Raw genomic sequence first — 15,737 nt, 5'->3', positions numbered from 1 at the left:
TGATTTATTGTGAAAGGAGCTTTTTCTTCTTGATTGGTTGTTGTTATGTGAGATTTCCCAGCCAATGCTCTAGCCTCTTTAAAAAACTCTTTAAAATAAACAAGAATTTGATTCTGGTTGTCAGGTCATAAATTGGATTATTTAAAGACCTTAACATGCAAAACTGTAACTGATCCTTTAAATCTTAGAGAGTCTGTTGACACGTTAACCCCACCATTGTGGCACACTTAGTGAATTCTAGCAGCATAATCAGATCTTTGGCATATGTTGCTGGCTGTTCTCTTTAGTAATATAATTATTGTCTGCACTCACCGGAGCACTTTTTAAAAAGTGAGTGTAGTTGTTTATATGTTTAGTTATGTATATGTTTTTCTAAGTGTGGCTTTTTCAGTGTATGTATTCAGCATAATAAGCTTTAGAAATATTACATTATAGTCTGTGGCTGACTTCTTATGGAAGTACTTATTTTTAAATATTCTACTTATCTGAAGCCTGCAGAGTTGTTATTTTTTTTCTGAAATGAATTTACCTTTTAAGTAAAAGATTTTTGGGGGAGTAGTGTTTCTTCACGTATTTATATATGTCTATTTCTTAAGAGGGGGAATAAAAATCTATTTTTAATGTTGCTACTTCAAGTAATCTGAGGCTTGGCCTGAAATGGACCTTGTGAATATGGCCCCAGAAAGTCTAGGGCTAGCCCCAAATGTGAGACAAATGTAAGGAATTTACTGCAGCAGCAGGAGATGGTTATCGTTCCTGCTACTTGCATGTTATCTCAGCACAGCACCATTTTTAAAAGCCTTCATTTATTAGATAGTAAAGCTAAAAAAATGGAAAAATAAGATTGACTACACAGGATTGTAGATAAACTGCATTGTCTACTACTTCTATAATAAAGCTGCTTTCTATTTGTTTAAAAGTTAAATTCCAGTTTTTTATTGGCTAGTCATTAGGTAAGTTAATTTAAAGAAAGCACGTGAAAGTAACAGAAAGATAATTAGTGAAATACCACAGTAGGTATTAATTTCTTCAGAAACTGAGATGGTATATTAAAGCAATGAGGATCAACAAAGGTATAGTTTAATTTTGCTTTTATTATCATGAAATCTTGGTTACTAATTCTGTTTTCTGATTACTGGATATGAGGTAAGTGAACAAATTTTCTACCATAATTAAGTATTAGGTGAGGAAATTACTTACTTAAGCTTTAACTTATTTGAATTATGATATTATAGCCAATCCAGGAAGTTCTGTGTTTGTTTCATACCTGCAGGTGTTTTGCTTCCAGAGCATTTCACAGCAAAACCATTGAGACTGTAATATACAACAACCATATCATTAACAGTTCTCCTAACCTACTTTCGATGTGCAGTATATTTATTATCTTTTCATTTGTTTTTATGTTTTAACAGGATTCAGTTGTAGGAATCCAGCAGTTCCCTTTAACTGGCCAGCTTCTAGGAAGACTTTCTTGGAATCCTTTTGTTATAGGATATGGTAAGAATGTGTAATGATATTTTTGCAGCAGTTCAATAAATTTTATTCTATAGGAATTAGGAAAATACAACTTGTTATATACTTTGATTTTTTTTCCATAAAACACAGCATTCTTATTTGCTTAAGTAAATATTGAGATGGAAAGGTTAGCCAAGTTGTTTTAAATATATGGCATTGAGAAATCTTAAATTTACTTTTTGAGATAATTAATTTCATGGATTAGTTACAGAATCTTGACTTGGGAGCAGTAGGTTTTAAACCCAGTGAGTGTTTATGTGCATCATGATTTCCATGTTTCTTACCTTCTTGTTGTATTAATTACATTTTATTAGGATCTCAAAATGTACAGAATCTAGTGTTTGAGGTTACTTTCAACAGAAGTTTCTTCCAGTTATACATCAGAGTATTCTATTACATATGCTAATATAGAAGAATTAATTATTCTGATCCTTAGTTTGTTTTTTTCCATAAGTCTAAAATTCTACTAAGCTATGATTGTGTTTGTTTTTGTTGAGTTTATTCTGAATGTGTGTTTCCCCTCTTGCAAACTAGTGAAAATGCACATTGAATCAAAAGTAAAATAGTAAAGCAGTAACATAGGAAAAACGCATATGAAAAACCAGAAGCCTCTTACTGGTAGTGTATATTTGTGTAGGTGAGAATAAAGAGGAGAAAAGAAATTGGGAACAGGAAAACTCTTGGGAGGGAGGAGACACTACTTGTGCTACCTTACCAGCAGTTCCTGTACATTTCTCAGGAACTGAGATGTTGGTATGATGATAAATGACTCGGGATCTACTTGTAAGCGGAAAACTAATTCTGAGCTTCTCTGTGAGCCCCTTAAAATAATCTTTTGCCAGTCTTCTACTACTACAACATGAAAGTTGCATTTTGCCTCTTCTGCTTTGTGCTTCCTTTTGGGGAAATACAGGAAAGGACAATTTTTGTGTTCACCTGGAAGGGCTTATTAAGTCAAGCATGGCATTAGGCTGAAGTGTCATATGTTTTCTGGTTTGGCTTTGCCTTCTTCTAGTCAGCACAGGCAGAATGAACTTGTCTGCAAAACACATGGTAGATGTGTGTTATGTCAGCACTTCCCCTCTGAAAGGAAAATTTGGGAAGGAATCCTAGATTTAAACATAGATCACTTTCACAGAGCAGCAAATGTGTGCTTTTGTGCCGCCTTTTGAGAAAAGCCTTTTCATACTTTATAGACTTATTTTAAAAATGGTTTTTAAAAGGTTCCCTTTTAAATCATAGTTCCAGGTTTTGAGAATGTTGATAACAGTTGATGTGTGTCAATTACACACGTGCTTTTCTTCTAAGTTTTTGTTTGGAATATACAAGTCTTTAGACCATCAGTTTTTCTGAGCTGACAATATTTGGCGGTATAGAAAGTAGCTTCATTTGTATTTTTCATCAAAGTTGAAAGCCATCTGTTTCTGCTTTTGACTCCTTTTCACAGCAGTCCCAGTAATACATTCTTGGTTTCCTCTACTTACTTACTCTTCTTTAGGATCCCTCAGCATTTTCTGATACAAGAAAAAGCACTTTTTCTGCAAGTTGATCATCACCTCTGAGGATTGTAAGAGAATGGAGTTTTACCATAGGGTAATTTCAGTCTCAAAGTTACAAGCAAGCCAATTCAGAGAACTTCACTTCCTCAAAATGGAATCCTTCACTTTAATGCTTAAAGATGAGTCAAGGAGATTTTTGGGTTTCAATAGACCTGAAGATGCCTGCTTATACATTCCCACCACTTCCTCTTTTTAGAGCCACCTGAGCACTCTTTGGACTGCTGGCATTTTAGATTCAGCAGATTTTAAATTTTTTTGGCACTAGTTCTGAAGATATTCTTTAAGATAGTGCTGGCTATAGCAGATGCTGACTCTCAAGTGGGTTTCATGTAATTTCTGATTTGGATAAATAGCTCATTCAGGCATGTGTCTGAGACCAGGCCACCCTCGCAGTAGAAGGAACTAATTTTGTTCAATTCAGTCTTTCATACTAATAAATGGAGGAGGAAAAACATTATACTTCTGCATCATGTCCAAACCACAACGCCTATCACCTTAGAGCAATGTCTGTTGGTGCTGGAAGCTGACCACTCAGTGCAGGAAGCGTGGTTCCCAAGGGAAAATAATCTCCTCATAAACACTCCTGAGCAGGAGGTGACCAACTTAGCCTTATTTAGAACGGTAATGTGAAGGAAGCACAACAGAAGAAAATCTCATGGCTGTACTTGTGGTCCTAAACCACAAGGGATACATGAGGAATTCAGTCTTGGTGAGGAATTCCAATGTTTTTTCTGTGGGCTGGGGGATTATCTTCTCAGTAGGACCCTCCTGGTTCGAATTTTGAGCCCAAATGTCTTGAATCCCAAACTAATGCTGTAAAAGCTGGGAAATTTCTTGGTGGCTCTGTATGTCAGTATATGTGTGTGAGTGTGCATTTTTATGTATGCATTCATTTCCACAGAAAGTTCAGGTTTAGCTAATCAACATTTTCTGATATATTTCAGTAAAATTTTATAGCAAGCTCTAAAAAGAATATTTCTGGCTGTAATATTAGGGTTTTCTTATTAGTTCCTTGCATCTGGCTCTGTTCATGACAGGGTATTTATAAACTGACTTTATCATAGGATGATTGAGACCACACTGTGTTATGAGAAAAATATTGCCTTTATTTTTTTTCTTTTTGATGTGAGACTGGCAGAGAAGAAGTGCAATCTGATTAATCATAAAGGTTTGGGCTTTTGTTTGTTCGTGGTGGTGGTGGTGTTTTTTTTTTTTTCTTCCCCAAAATGACTTCCAAGCTGTCTTAAATTTCCTACAGAATATTTTCATTCCTTTAGTTGGAATTACAACGTTAACTTACTTAAGATGTCCACTAGATAGTTGGTGACCTTTTCTGGGATATGATTTCCAACTTTCAGTTACTGATTTTGTTCCTCTGGATGTATTAATCAGGTACTTACATGAGTAGTGAGCATTCTTTCATGCCATAAGATCAATGCCTTCATTTGTATCCTGATCATGGTTTTCAGTGCATACCATGATGAACATACCATCCCCATTCCATGGGGATCACAGTTACTAGAAAAATGGGAGGAAAAAACCCATGAGTAAGTTTTCTGTGGCTGTGTTTGGTCTTTTGATGTGATTATCTTTTGCAGCTGCCATAATTATTTTAAGATCTTTACCCCTTATTCTCAGTCTTCCCATCTTTCCTCCCCAGTTCCAGAGCAGTTGTGAAAAGAAAACAGTGAACCTGAGAGCAGCCCTCAGAGTGTTATTGGGTACTGCACAAAGAGTACTGTATGGTCCCCTTGCCTACTTTTCACAGATCTATGGGAAGCTCCTTCATTTTTGGTTGTAGCCAATAAATAATTTTGACTGGGATTATTGTGAAGATGTACAAGTCCCTTATTTTTTGGGAACTGTTCGCATAGCTATGACACCAATGTAAGTTGGCTTCAATTAGGCTGAGGTTTGAATGTATCTAGCTAAATCTGTGTAAACTCATTATGCTGGCAAAGTGCTCCGGTATATCATTTATCTGAGCTTTTTTTCTTTATCATTTTAGCTTACATCATACTGATTTACATTTCTGACAGGCAACGATATATGCAATTTACTTTATAGTATGCAGCAAGTCATCATGTGTAGCAAAAAGTCTTCTCACCCAGAAATCTAATTAACAGTTACATGCATTTCTTTCACCCCTTTCCTTTATTTTTCTAGAGTTGCCTCTTAGTGTTGACATCTGAATGCTAGTTGGATATAGTTATAGTCCAAGTAGAAGGATACTTCGAACTTCTGCTGAGCAGTATGCAAGATGTCTTCTTTAACTCCAGTCTTAAACAACCTAGGAAATTATTAGCCTCATAAAAATCCATGTTAAAAACAAAAATCTCCAAATGCATAATGGGACAATACCCCAAACTGTACTCAGTTAAATGTGTATGTTTGAGAAACTGTTTCTGTGCAGAGATGTTAGTCAGTGGGAGGCCAGTAATGGGCTACAGGCATGTTAGACATTTATTGAAGAATACTGGTTTAAATCAATATTAACTTCTCTGATCACCTGGTGAAAATACAGGCATTGCTTAACAGAGCTTTTATTTTTACTTTAGGCTTTGTCAGCAAAGCACTTCTAAATAATACTGTTTATTACATCCTGGATAACAAATACACAGAAAACAAAATAAATCACTTGTTGAGCTTGATAATCAAATTGTCTCCTAATACAATTTCTAAAACTCATGTGGTATTACTCATTTGTATTATTTTTAACAAGAATAATATGGCTTACTAAGTGAATACTATATCAGAGCTGCAATACTACATCCAGTTTGCAAAATTTTTATTACAATCATGCATTTTTATTCTGGGGTGAAATTCAGTATAGACACTCTTGGTATCTGCCAAAGAATATTGAAGAAAAAAAAGCCTATTGAAAACAAAGTTGTGGGAAAAAATCACAAGTTATGTGGCTCTTCACCTGCTTACTCCAAATAATCAGGTCCTCTATAATAATAACAACTGCGCATCTGAGCAGTGACAGTATTGCTCAGTAATAGTACATTTTTAGAGAAGTTAACTCATTTCCAACAGTGGGTTAGAATTAAGTAAAACCTGATCTGATCCTGAACAGAAAATCACAACAGGACTTTTCCATCAGCATTTAGCTATTCTGCTGTCTGCAGAAATGTAATTTTCATGAAGCATGGAGAATCTTAATATATTCTTACAGAAAACTCGCTGTTTTACATTCTTGTTACGAATGGTTTCATACTTCACAAACTTAACTTTTACAGAAGTGAGCATTCTTTAGTTGTGTGAGCTTTGGACAAAATGTAATAACTATTTTACTACTGTTGATTATTGTTAATGATATTATTTAGATACTGAATGGAAATTTCCTTGATAGTAGCTTCAAGTATTATTTAAGAAACATGCATGGCCTAGTGATTCATTTACATAAGACCATCTAAATATTGTATAGACTCTTTGATCCTTTTAAATTGCTATTGAAGGAAATAATTACACAAGAACTACATATGAATAACATTAAATGTGTGGTGTGAATCTGGTAGAATAGAAGCATTATGAGCTGAGACTGATATTTAGGGCTTTAGTTTTGTGGATGGATAAGGATTGTTGTGTGTAATTCTGTCAGTGTTTTGATTTTTTTTTTCTCTGAATATATCCTTATTTGCTTTTTTTCCCCCCGCAGATGAAAGCCAGAAGACTCTGATGTGGTGCTTATGTTGTCTATACAGCAGTGAACCACAGAACCCTGTGGAATTGAAGGCCAACAGCTGGATACGGGTAAGTGAATGAATCCTTTCCAGGACTGCTTTGAATTAAACTGATTATTTAAAGGTGCTACATCTATAGCATAGAGACACTGTCATTTAAGAAGCTTCTCCCAACACAACTGACATACATATCGTCTTGAAATATGTATCGCTCTAATTATAATAGAGTCAGTGCTAGTCTGTTATTTTAAATATTAAAAAGATGTGACATTTTGAAGTGCATAGTTTATATGGCTTTTAATCTAGTAGATTCACCAAGTCTAGTAACTGTGAATAGTGAGCAATGACCACAAATCAGAAGGGAAGCAAGTGTTATTAAAAAAAACCAAACCTTTCAATTAGGATAAAATAAATAACCTGGAGAAATGCCATAGTTTGTTTTGAAAACAGCTTATAATTGCTTTTTAATTTTATTCTTTTTTGCTTTTGTTTAATCTCCTGCCTATGAAGAATTTAATTGTATCCAAACTTTCTTCAAAGGCAGAGGGGAGGGCTAGTGCTTGTGTGTGGATTTTTATTTAGTGACTTAGGAATAATGAATCCTTAACTTTAATCCCAAATTTAGGGTTTTGCATGGCACATCTGTTCATATTTTATATATTTCCACACTGAACTAGCAAAGCACATCAACATGTAAATAACTTGCAGCACAGTGATGCTTAATGCTTTACATTGCTGAATAGCAATTTGAGGGTGCAGTGTTATTGATTTTATGTCCTTGCATTCTCTGTAGGTCCCTATCAAAGTACAGTTAAAAATATTAATGGAATTGTTAATATATTTTTTTTAATATCTTATAGTCTTCACTACTAGTGAGAATGTAGCAGCCTGGTCATCATTTATGTACATATCTGATAAAGCTGAAGGTACTTCTAGGCTTCTCCAAGTATTTAATTTCTTATTAGTTGACTTTGTACATATCAGTTTATCTAGGTATGCATACAATACCAGGATGTAAAAACTATTATAAAATAGGTAGTGATACTGCTGATTTTGTTGGTAAATAACTGTAACTACGTGGTATTGTTGATTTAGGTACATTAGTTCTCAGCAGGAAGTTCTTACAAACTTTCAGATGCCCTTGGATGCCTATACGTACCTATTTGATTGCTTGCACCACACGCCATGAAATTCTCAACAACTTAATACTAACTAAAATCATCCTGTCTTTCACCTTTTTCATGAGGCTTTTCCTGAGAATAGTATACTTGGAATTTACATTGCAGCAATACTTGAGTACCAAAGTAAAGGGATGCAAAAAAAAAATTCTGCCTTTTCTAATGTAGTCTTGCTGGTAACATATGGGATGCACAATAGCATGCACTTAGTTATCATGCAGGTCAAAATTTGTCATTTTTTTGGTTATTAGCAGCAGCAGCATATGCGCTAATACTGTTAAGTGGTGAGGGAGAGTTGTACCCAGACAATCTTCTACAGATAGCTTCCATTTCTGGGAGGGGAAAAAAACAGTTGTTTTAATCTAGATCAGTTGCCTTATCTGCTTGATGTAACTGAACTGGTTTCAGCAACTGGTGTTGCTGAGGTTAGAAAAACTATCCAGTAAACAAGAACAAACAGTTGGGGATGGATGAAGGTGTGACTGCTGCTGTTGACAGCACTGCCACCTGAAGCTGTCTTAGACTGGAATGAACATGTAAGCATTTGATTCAAGCCTCACTGTAATCTGCAGGAATTTTTCACCCACTGTGTGTGTTTGAATAAACCTTAATAGTATTTGTGACTTGATGGGTCAAGAGTTAACCTAAAAGTGATAGGGAAGAGGGCATGGAGGGATTCAAAGCACAAACATGTCTTACTAGCTATTTTTATCATTCAGGACTTCCTTAGTTGCCTGAAGTGGGTGTAGCATAATATGATCGGAAATGTAATACATTCATATTTTGACGGGAGGGAAAGAAACAGCTCTTGGAAAGTTTCCAATTAAAAAAGAAAGGGTAAGGGAGGTTGTAAAATGCACAGCATAAGGATACAGAAGTTGAGATTAAAGAAAGAGTATTATTACTTCTTTTTTTCTTTAGTCATCAGAGTTTCTTCTTGTTTTCTTGCTGTCCAGAATGCATTATCGCAAAGCTTTTTGAACAAAGTGGTTTTATCTCTTTTTCCTAATCAGCACTGTGATTCTAGTTACCAGCAATTGTGATATAAGGGCTATCATGCTTGTTTGTATGGAAGAACCGAAGTTAAATATTTTGTTTCTCTTCAAGGGTTTCTTTTGCCGTGTGTGATAATAACATATTTTTTTAAAAAATAAACATTCAGTAAGTCAGCCCACCTAGTGCATACTTAACATTGTTTCCTCTTGAACTACTTTATTTTTCAATAATTTTTCAATAATATTTTTCAACTACTTTTATTTTTCTCAAAAGATTGTCTGTCCTGGTTTTGTCTGGAATAGAATGATTTTTCTTCCTAGTAGATGGTATAGTGCTGTGTTTTGGATTTAAGATGAGAATAATGTAGGTAACACACTGATGTTTTAGTTGTTGCTGACCAGTGCTTACACTAAGTCAGTTACTTTTCTGCTTCTCACGCTGCTCTGCCAGCAAGGAGGCTGGAGGTGTGTAAGAAGCTGGGAGGGGACACAGCCGGGACAGCTGACCCCAACTGGCCAGTGGGATATTCCATACCATATGATGTCATACTGAACACAAAAAATGGCGGGAATTGGCCAGGGGTTGCAGCTGCTGCTTGAGAACTGGCTAAGCGTCAGTCAATGAGTGTTAAGCAATTGCACTGTGCACCATTTATTTTGTATATTCTTTTATTATTAGTACTATTACTATTTTCCCTTCTTTCTCTGTCCTATTAACTTGTCTTTATCTCAATCTGTGAGTTTTACCGTTTTTCCCGTTCTCTCCCCCATTGCCCTGGTGAGTGAATGTCTGTGTAGTGTTTAGCTGCCTGCCAGGTTAAACCCAACATTGTCAAACGAGGGATCAAGGCACATTTGCTGAGAGTGCCATATCTGAAGTTTGCATCAGCAGTTTTCATATTGACTGGATGACCAACCTCTGAAGTGGTTTGATCTGATCTCATCCTTGTTTGTAATATGGTGGGAGCTCTTCACAGCAGGGATATTCACTCTCTGGTGGAGAAGATGCCAAATACACTGTGGTACACTGTGGAAAATATGGCCAAAAGCCTGAAGTATACAGTTGAAACAAATTCTTAGGGGGCGTGGAGGAAGGTTGTTTTGTTGCTACATGATGTAAAGGGAGTTGAAATCCAGAAATTAATTTTAAATAAAGCTCTGAAATTTGAATGCCACTTAAGGTTTTAGTATTATGGAAAACTTTGCCTGTACTTGGAATGAAATTATAGATTATCTAAGTTATTTAAGCTCTCCCTAGAAGGTATGGGTGGAAAGCCACCCATGACCACACAGAATGGGGCTCAGTGTTGGGTCAGTACTTACTGATACAGGAGTCATGGAAAAGCAGTTTACATATAGAAACTGCTGTTCAACTTCTCTGGAAGTGACCTTCACAGTAGTTTTGCCCTTTGGCCCTGCAGCTGAGAGTTAAGCGTAGTTCACTGTGTAACCCATCATGTATCAAATAAATTGGGTCCTGTGGGTGTACATTCAGTTGACGATAGAACAATGAAAATGTAAAAAACCAAAGCAAACCAACCAATCAAACAAAAAACCCCACCAAACAACTAAAAAATGAAGAAGACAGTGTAGTGGAGATAGATAACTTTACCTGCTGTCTACTAGATGCTGAATTTTAAAAACAACAACAAAAAAGAAAAGAAAAACGTTTAAAGATTGCTTCCTACTTCTATGGGTTTTAAATATGGCTTACATGAAAATTTTCCTCCCAAAATGCAAAGTTATATCTGATTGTAAAATTATATTATTCAGTCAACTTAGTGGTGAATATTCTTCCTTTGGTTTTTATAGCTATGTACATTAACTATTAAATGACATGTTCCTTTTTGTCATGGCAAGCGTGAGTTCCTAAAGAATACTTTGTGGCCGAAGGTCACTGACAGGAAGGCTGATCTCGGGTCTTTTGTTTTCAGCTATTAAATTGCATTTCAAAGTAGCAAAAAATGTATTTGATGCGTGCTTGCTTTTTAACTTTCCTGCCATTGTCACAGAAAAGCTGTGTTGTTTTTAATGACAAGAGGGACAGCAACCCACTTGCACCGCGTTAGTAAGTTTCAGAAACCAAGATCATGCAGGTCTGTAGGTCCTCTGGAAGAATAAAACGTGCAAAGAAATGACTTGGAATTTAATTAAAATGTGCAATGTAGACTGCAGTGTTTTTAGGATCAGATACAGTTTAAAATGGTAGAATTTGTTTTTTATGATTCTGAATTTTAGTGCTGGAATCTGGGTTCCATAAGTCTATGCAGCCAGACACAGTGTAGGAAACCAAGATACATGCTGCCACAGATTTTTCACTAATGAAGTCAATCATGACCCGGTGAAACCAGTCTCTGAGAAAGTGATTTAGGTTCTCCAGCTGGCCTTCTCTGAGCAGAGAGTTTTGGAGCTGTGCAGTAAGTGGTTCTAACAAGTGCTCTGTCTGGTGGGGCTAGACCAACTTCCTTTCACTGTGGGTTACTTGTGCAATTACATTGCAGCAACTAGAGAGATCGGTTTATAAACTGTGTTTATGAATTGTTTATGTCTTTGGAATTTGTTTCAAGTGCTGCTTTTGTTGTACTGTTTTGGAAGCCCATACATGTGAAAAAAAGAGTTACAGCCCATCTCTTTTTCAAATTAGGTAAAATAGGACCAGTTAATATCCCTCTTTTGTTTGTTCATTTATTTATTTTAATAGAAAATTAATTTTCTCAATGCTTTACTATCCCTTGAAGGAATATAAAGGAACAAGACAGTGTATATATAATAGCTGAAATATAGGAGTGGAAGGCCTACCAGCCTTGCCATGTGTTTTTAGAGGTGGTTTTTGGGCTTGGCCAAATTTTCCTCTCTGGAAATATGTAGATCTTTTGGGTATCTGTTTTCTATGCAAGGCCACATTGTACTAATGGCTGCAAAAGTAACAGGTGTTCTTTGTAAGTGTAATTTTTAATGGCACTGGAATTACAAAATTATTTTTGTTGTATTTTTGGAAAACACCTAAGGAAACTTGTGTGGTTTATCTTTCTTGAAGATTTCATACATGTTTTCTCTTACCAGTGTTATTCTGGGTAATTTTTGAACTGACGATGGTATGATGCCAAATTGATGTAAAAATTTTGATTCAGAAAGTTTTAATTTTATTGTGTCAGTGAGTTTCTAGTTCCTCAATAGATCTGTGTAAAAATAATGTTTCTGTGAAAATACTAAAAGTGGTTAATGAAAAAAGTGCCTTTAAAACTCTTACTCATCTATTAATCATGTGTGAATGTTGCTGAGGTATTTCTGCTGTAAGATCAAAGTTTTGAATTATGGTCTGCAGTCCTTTCCTCCCCCTCCTTGAGTTTAACAATTTTCTGCTGAGCTAAGCAATGTTGGTGGAACAGTGGTGGACACCACTTATTTCCAAATGTCTGCAATGGAAAGCAGAGACTGTAACATTATTTCCTTTGGACACTGTCAGCACTCAGTGAACAAAGTTCACCACTTGAGAGTACCTCTTTGAGAATGCAAACGTAGCCTTTTCAGGTAAAGGATTTCCATTTTGCCAAATTTAGTGTTTGTGGTAAAGCTGCAGCATTTGCTTGCTGGAATTTCTGTGCTTTTTAGGAAAATAAGAGGTATACCAGAACCTCAATGTCATCTTGTTACTTTTTTGAATAGCAAACATGAAAACATGTTTGAAAACCATTAGTTTAATATGGTATGTGTTTAGTAGAACCCCTGCTTGTACAGCAATGCTTGAATGCTTCTGGTAAAAAGGGTTTTGTGTTGTTTTGTTTTGTTTTGTTTTTTTTAATTTCAGTTATAAATCTGAAAACATGATGTCAAGGCCTGCTGTGTGGGATCTTTCCCTTTAGTATTGTTACACTTGCCTCCTGTGGAGGAGACATTAAAGCATCTGAATGGAAGTCTTGTTTTCCAGAAGAATGGAAGGCACATACCTATCCTCCACATGCCAACCTTTTGATGTACCTTCAAGTTGTATTTGTTTAGACTCAATTTGGTGGAATTCTGTCTATTGTATTAAATTGTATTAGTGTTACGCAGTGGATTGCTACTCCTCAGATAGGCCAGATCAAGAAATTTACTGCCAATTAAGCACAGGATGTTTGAGATTTTTAGTGATGTTCTCCAGATGACCTTTTTTCTTGTGATCATCTTGACTTTTTAATTAAACTACAATTTTAATTGAGTTGGTTCAGTTAATGAAGCACTGACCTTTCACCCCTACTTCTGAATCTGTGCCAGAATTTTCAGCAAAATGGGTTTTTAAGACCGTTACTTTCTGTGTAGCAATATGTCTAGGACTGTGATGAATTAACATTGAAAGGATGGTCTCTCAGTGATGGTTCAAAATGGAAGAGTTTGTGATTTACTTCTTTGGACAGATGCACCTGCACTGAAATGCTTAGTTACCTCTCACGATAAACTTGCACTTATGTGTGGTTTTCCTTTCCTCCTCCGATGTCAAGTGCTGCTTTGCTGGTATCTTGGATCATCCAGCTGTCTGATCAGTTGTTACCATATTTGTCATTCTTCATAGTTCAATTCATTGACACATATTTTAGTTAGGCAACAGTATTCAGGAATAGGAGAAAAACCACACTGTTACAAAAACAAGAGTTCAGCAAAATGAAGTTTCTTAAAATTTTAGGATTTAATTGGACTTAGTGTTTTGTCAGCAAAGAGTTGCTCATTGATTTACTGAGACTTTGCAAGATCAGTTAGTTCTGAGGAAGTCTAATACAAATTTAAATAGAAATATGACAAGAAAAGTTAGAAAGCAGACGTTGATGGAACTAGAAAAGTTGTGGAGAATAGCTGGAAAAAAAATGGAAAGAAGTCATGTTAAGGTCAGGGAGTGTGAAATGTATATGTGTGTATATGTTTTAATGTATTTTGGCTTCTATTTGGAATGAAGTGCCAAAGCATTTTCAGTATTTCTATCACAATAAGGATAGTAAGGAATCACAGAAAATTATGATGGAACTGAGAGGGACTAGATTATCTTTGGGAAAAATGCAGGGTTTCTCATCATACCTTTATGAAGTATCCAAAACAGCTGTTACTTGAAATGGAAGATGAAAAAGGGAGGTAGACGCTATAATTCTCTTTGTAGAATTACAGAATGGTTGGGGATGGAAAAGACCATTGAAAACCATCTAGTCCAACCCCCCTACAGAGAGCAGGGTCATCTTCCACTAGATCAGGTTGCTCAGAGCCCCATGCAACATGACCTTGAACCGTCCAACCTGGCCTTGAACGCTTCCAGGGATGGGGCATCCACATCTTCTCTGGGCAACCTGTTCCAGTGTTTCACCACCCTCATTGTAAAAAATTTCTTCCTTATATCCAATCTAAATCTACTCTTTTTAGTTTAAAATTATTACCCCTTGTCTTATAGCAACAGACCCTACTGAAGAGTTTGTCCCCTTGTTTCTTATAAGCCCCCTTTCTTTATTCAAAGCTTGCAATAAGTTTTTAAGACCTTAGAATAAGAAAATCGTATTTTATTCCTCTGTCTGTTTTATGGGAAGAAGCTTATTTTGCAGGATATATGGCTTATATGTATTTGTGAAAATACAGTATGCCAAGTATGTGAGGAAGAGTTTGGAACTGGACACAGTTGTTCACAGTACATAGTAATAGCAACTTTGTTGCTGCTTATGCTATTTACTAATTTAGGAACAGTGGTTTATATTCTTAGATACCAGTAGGTGGCATTCTTCATACTACGTACAGGTACAGATATGTTTGTTTTATATTAATATGTACACAGCTTTCCATTCCATAGCGTTCCAATACATATTCTAAGCGAAGCTGAACATTTTCTTTTAATAGTAGTCTCTGGGTTAGAAGCCAGATTCACTGCTGCCCAGATTGTGTGGCATTATTTTGAGTCTTAGATGTCCAATGATGCCTGCACTAGTGAGTTGTGCGGTAAGATTCCTGAAATTTTTTGCAACAATTCAGAATACTCATTAATAGGAAAGTTAATTTAATGATCTTCTTTCCTGTATGCACAGTGCATACAGTTGAACTGATTTTTGTCATCTTACCCATAATTACTCCAGAGATGCGGAAGAATTCTACCTGTGTTTTCACTTGTTGTTATGATAATGACTAGTTCTTCATATTTATTTCTTTTTTTTTTACTACTTAGAGGCTTTGTATCTGAGGATCTGTTGTGTTAAACACTGTACACAAACAGTTCAGGAAACATTTTTGGTTCTGAAGTGGTTACATTGAAAGATCATGCAAATAGATTTAGAAAAAAGAATCAAAATGAAACATCTATTCATTTCCTCTAGCTGCGTCCTTCCTTACTCTTATAAAATTACAAATAGTATTCTGAACAGTGCAGGTTTTCTGTATTTCTCCTCTGCTGTTTTTTTCCTAGGCAAAACTTCCTACACATTTTCATGGTGATCCATTTATGTATGGTCCTGCAACTGTATTTTTAAGGACAAGACATCATTCTATTTCAGAATGGTTTTGATACGTCTATCATATTACTTTGTTTGCTGCTTCCATGTTTTTATTTATTCTGTCACCTTTTTTACTGCTGCTGGTTTAGAAAGTTTATTTGCTGTAGGCACGAGACTCTCCCGCCAATGTCAGGTACAACAAAGCATCCATTTGTTTCTGGTACCTTGTTAAGAGTGAGCCTTTTGCAGTGTATTAGGACAGCAACTCTAGCAAGTGTAATAAGCTGCAAAAACTTGTACCACTGGATACCAGTAGATGGTACTCTCTGTATTAAGTGATTGCTGCTATGTCCATCATGCAAACATGCGT

General features: G+C 35.8%; 1 protein-coding gene across 2 annotated transcripts in view; it reads left to right on the top strand.

The window, feature by feature from the left end:
• FANCC (FA complementation group C) overlaps nt 1-15,737 on the top strand; it is a 90,364-nt gene that overhangs the window by 14,532 nt on the left and 60,095 nt on the right. For both annotated transcript variants that reach the window (XM_064437905.1, XM_064437906.1), the window contains exons 3-4: nt 1,413-1,497; nt 6,736-6,830. In XM_064437905.1, coding sequence (XP_064293975.1) covers nt 1,413-1,497; nt 6,736-6,830 — 180 coding nt within the window. The remainder of the gene's footprint in view (nt 1-1,412; nt 1,498-6,735; nt 6,831-15,737) is intronic.

The sequence above is a fragment of the Phalacrocorax carbo genome, chromosome Z, assembly GCF_963921805.1.
Source record: "Phalacrocorax carbo chromosome Z, bPhaCar2.1, whole genome shotgun sequence".
In the NCBI taxonomy this organism is placed as follows: Eukaryota; Metazoa; Chordata; class Aves; order Suliformes; family Phalacrocoracidae; genus Phalacrocorax; species Phalacrocorax carbo.
This window is presented reverse-complemented; position numbering and strand designations above follow the sequence as displayed.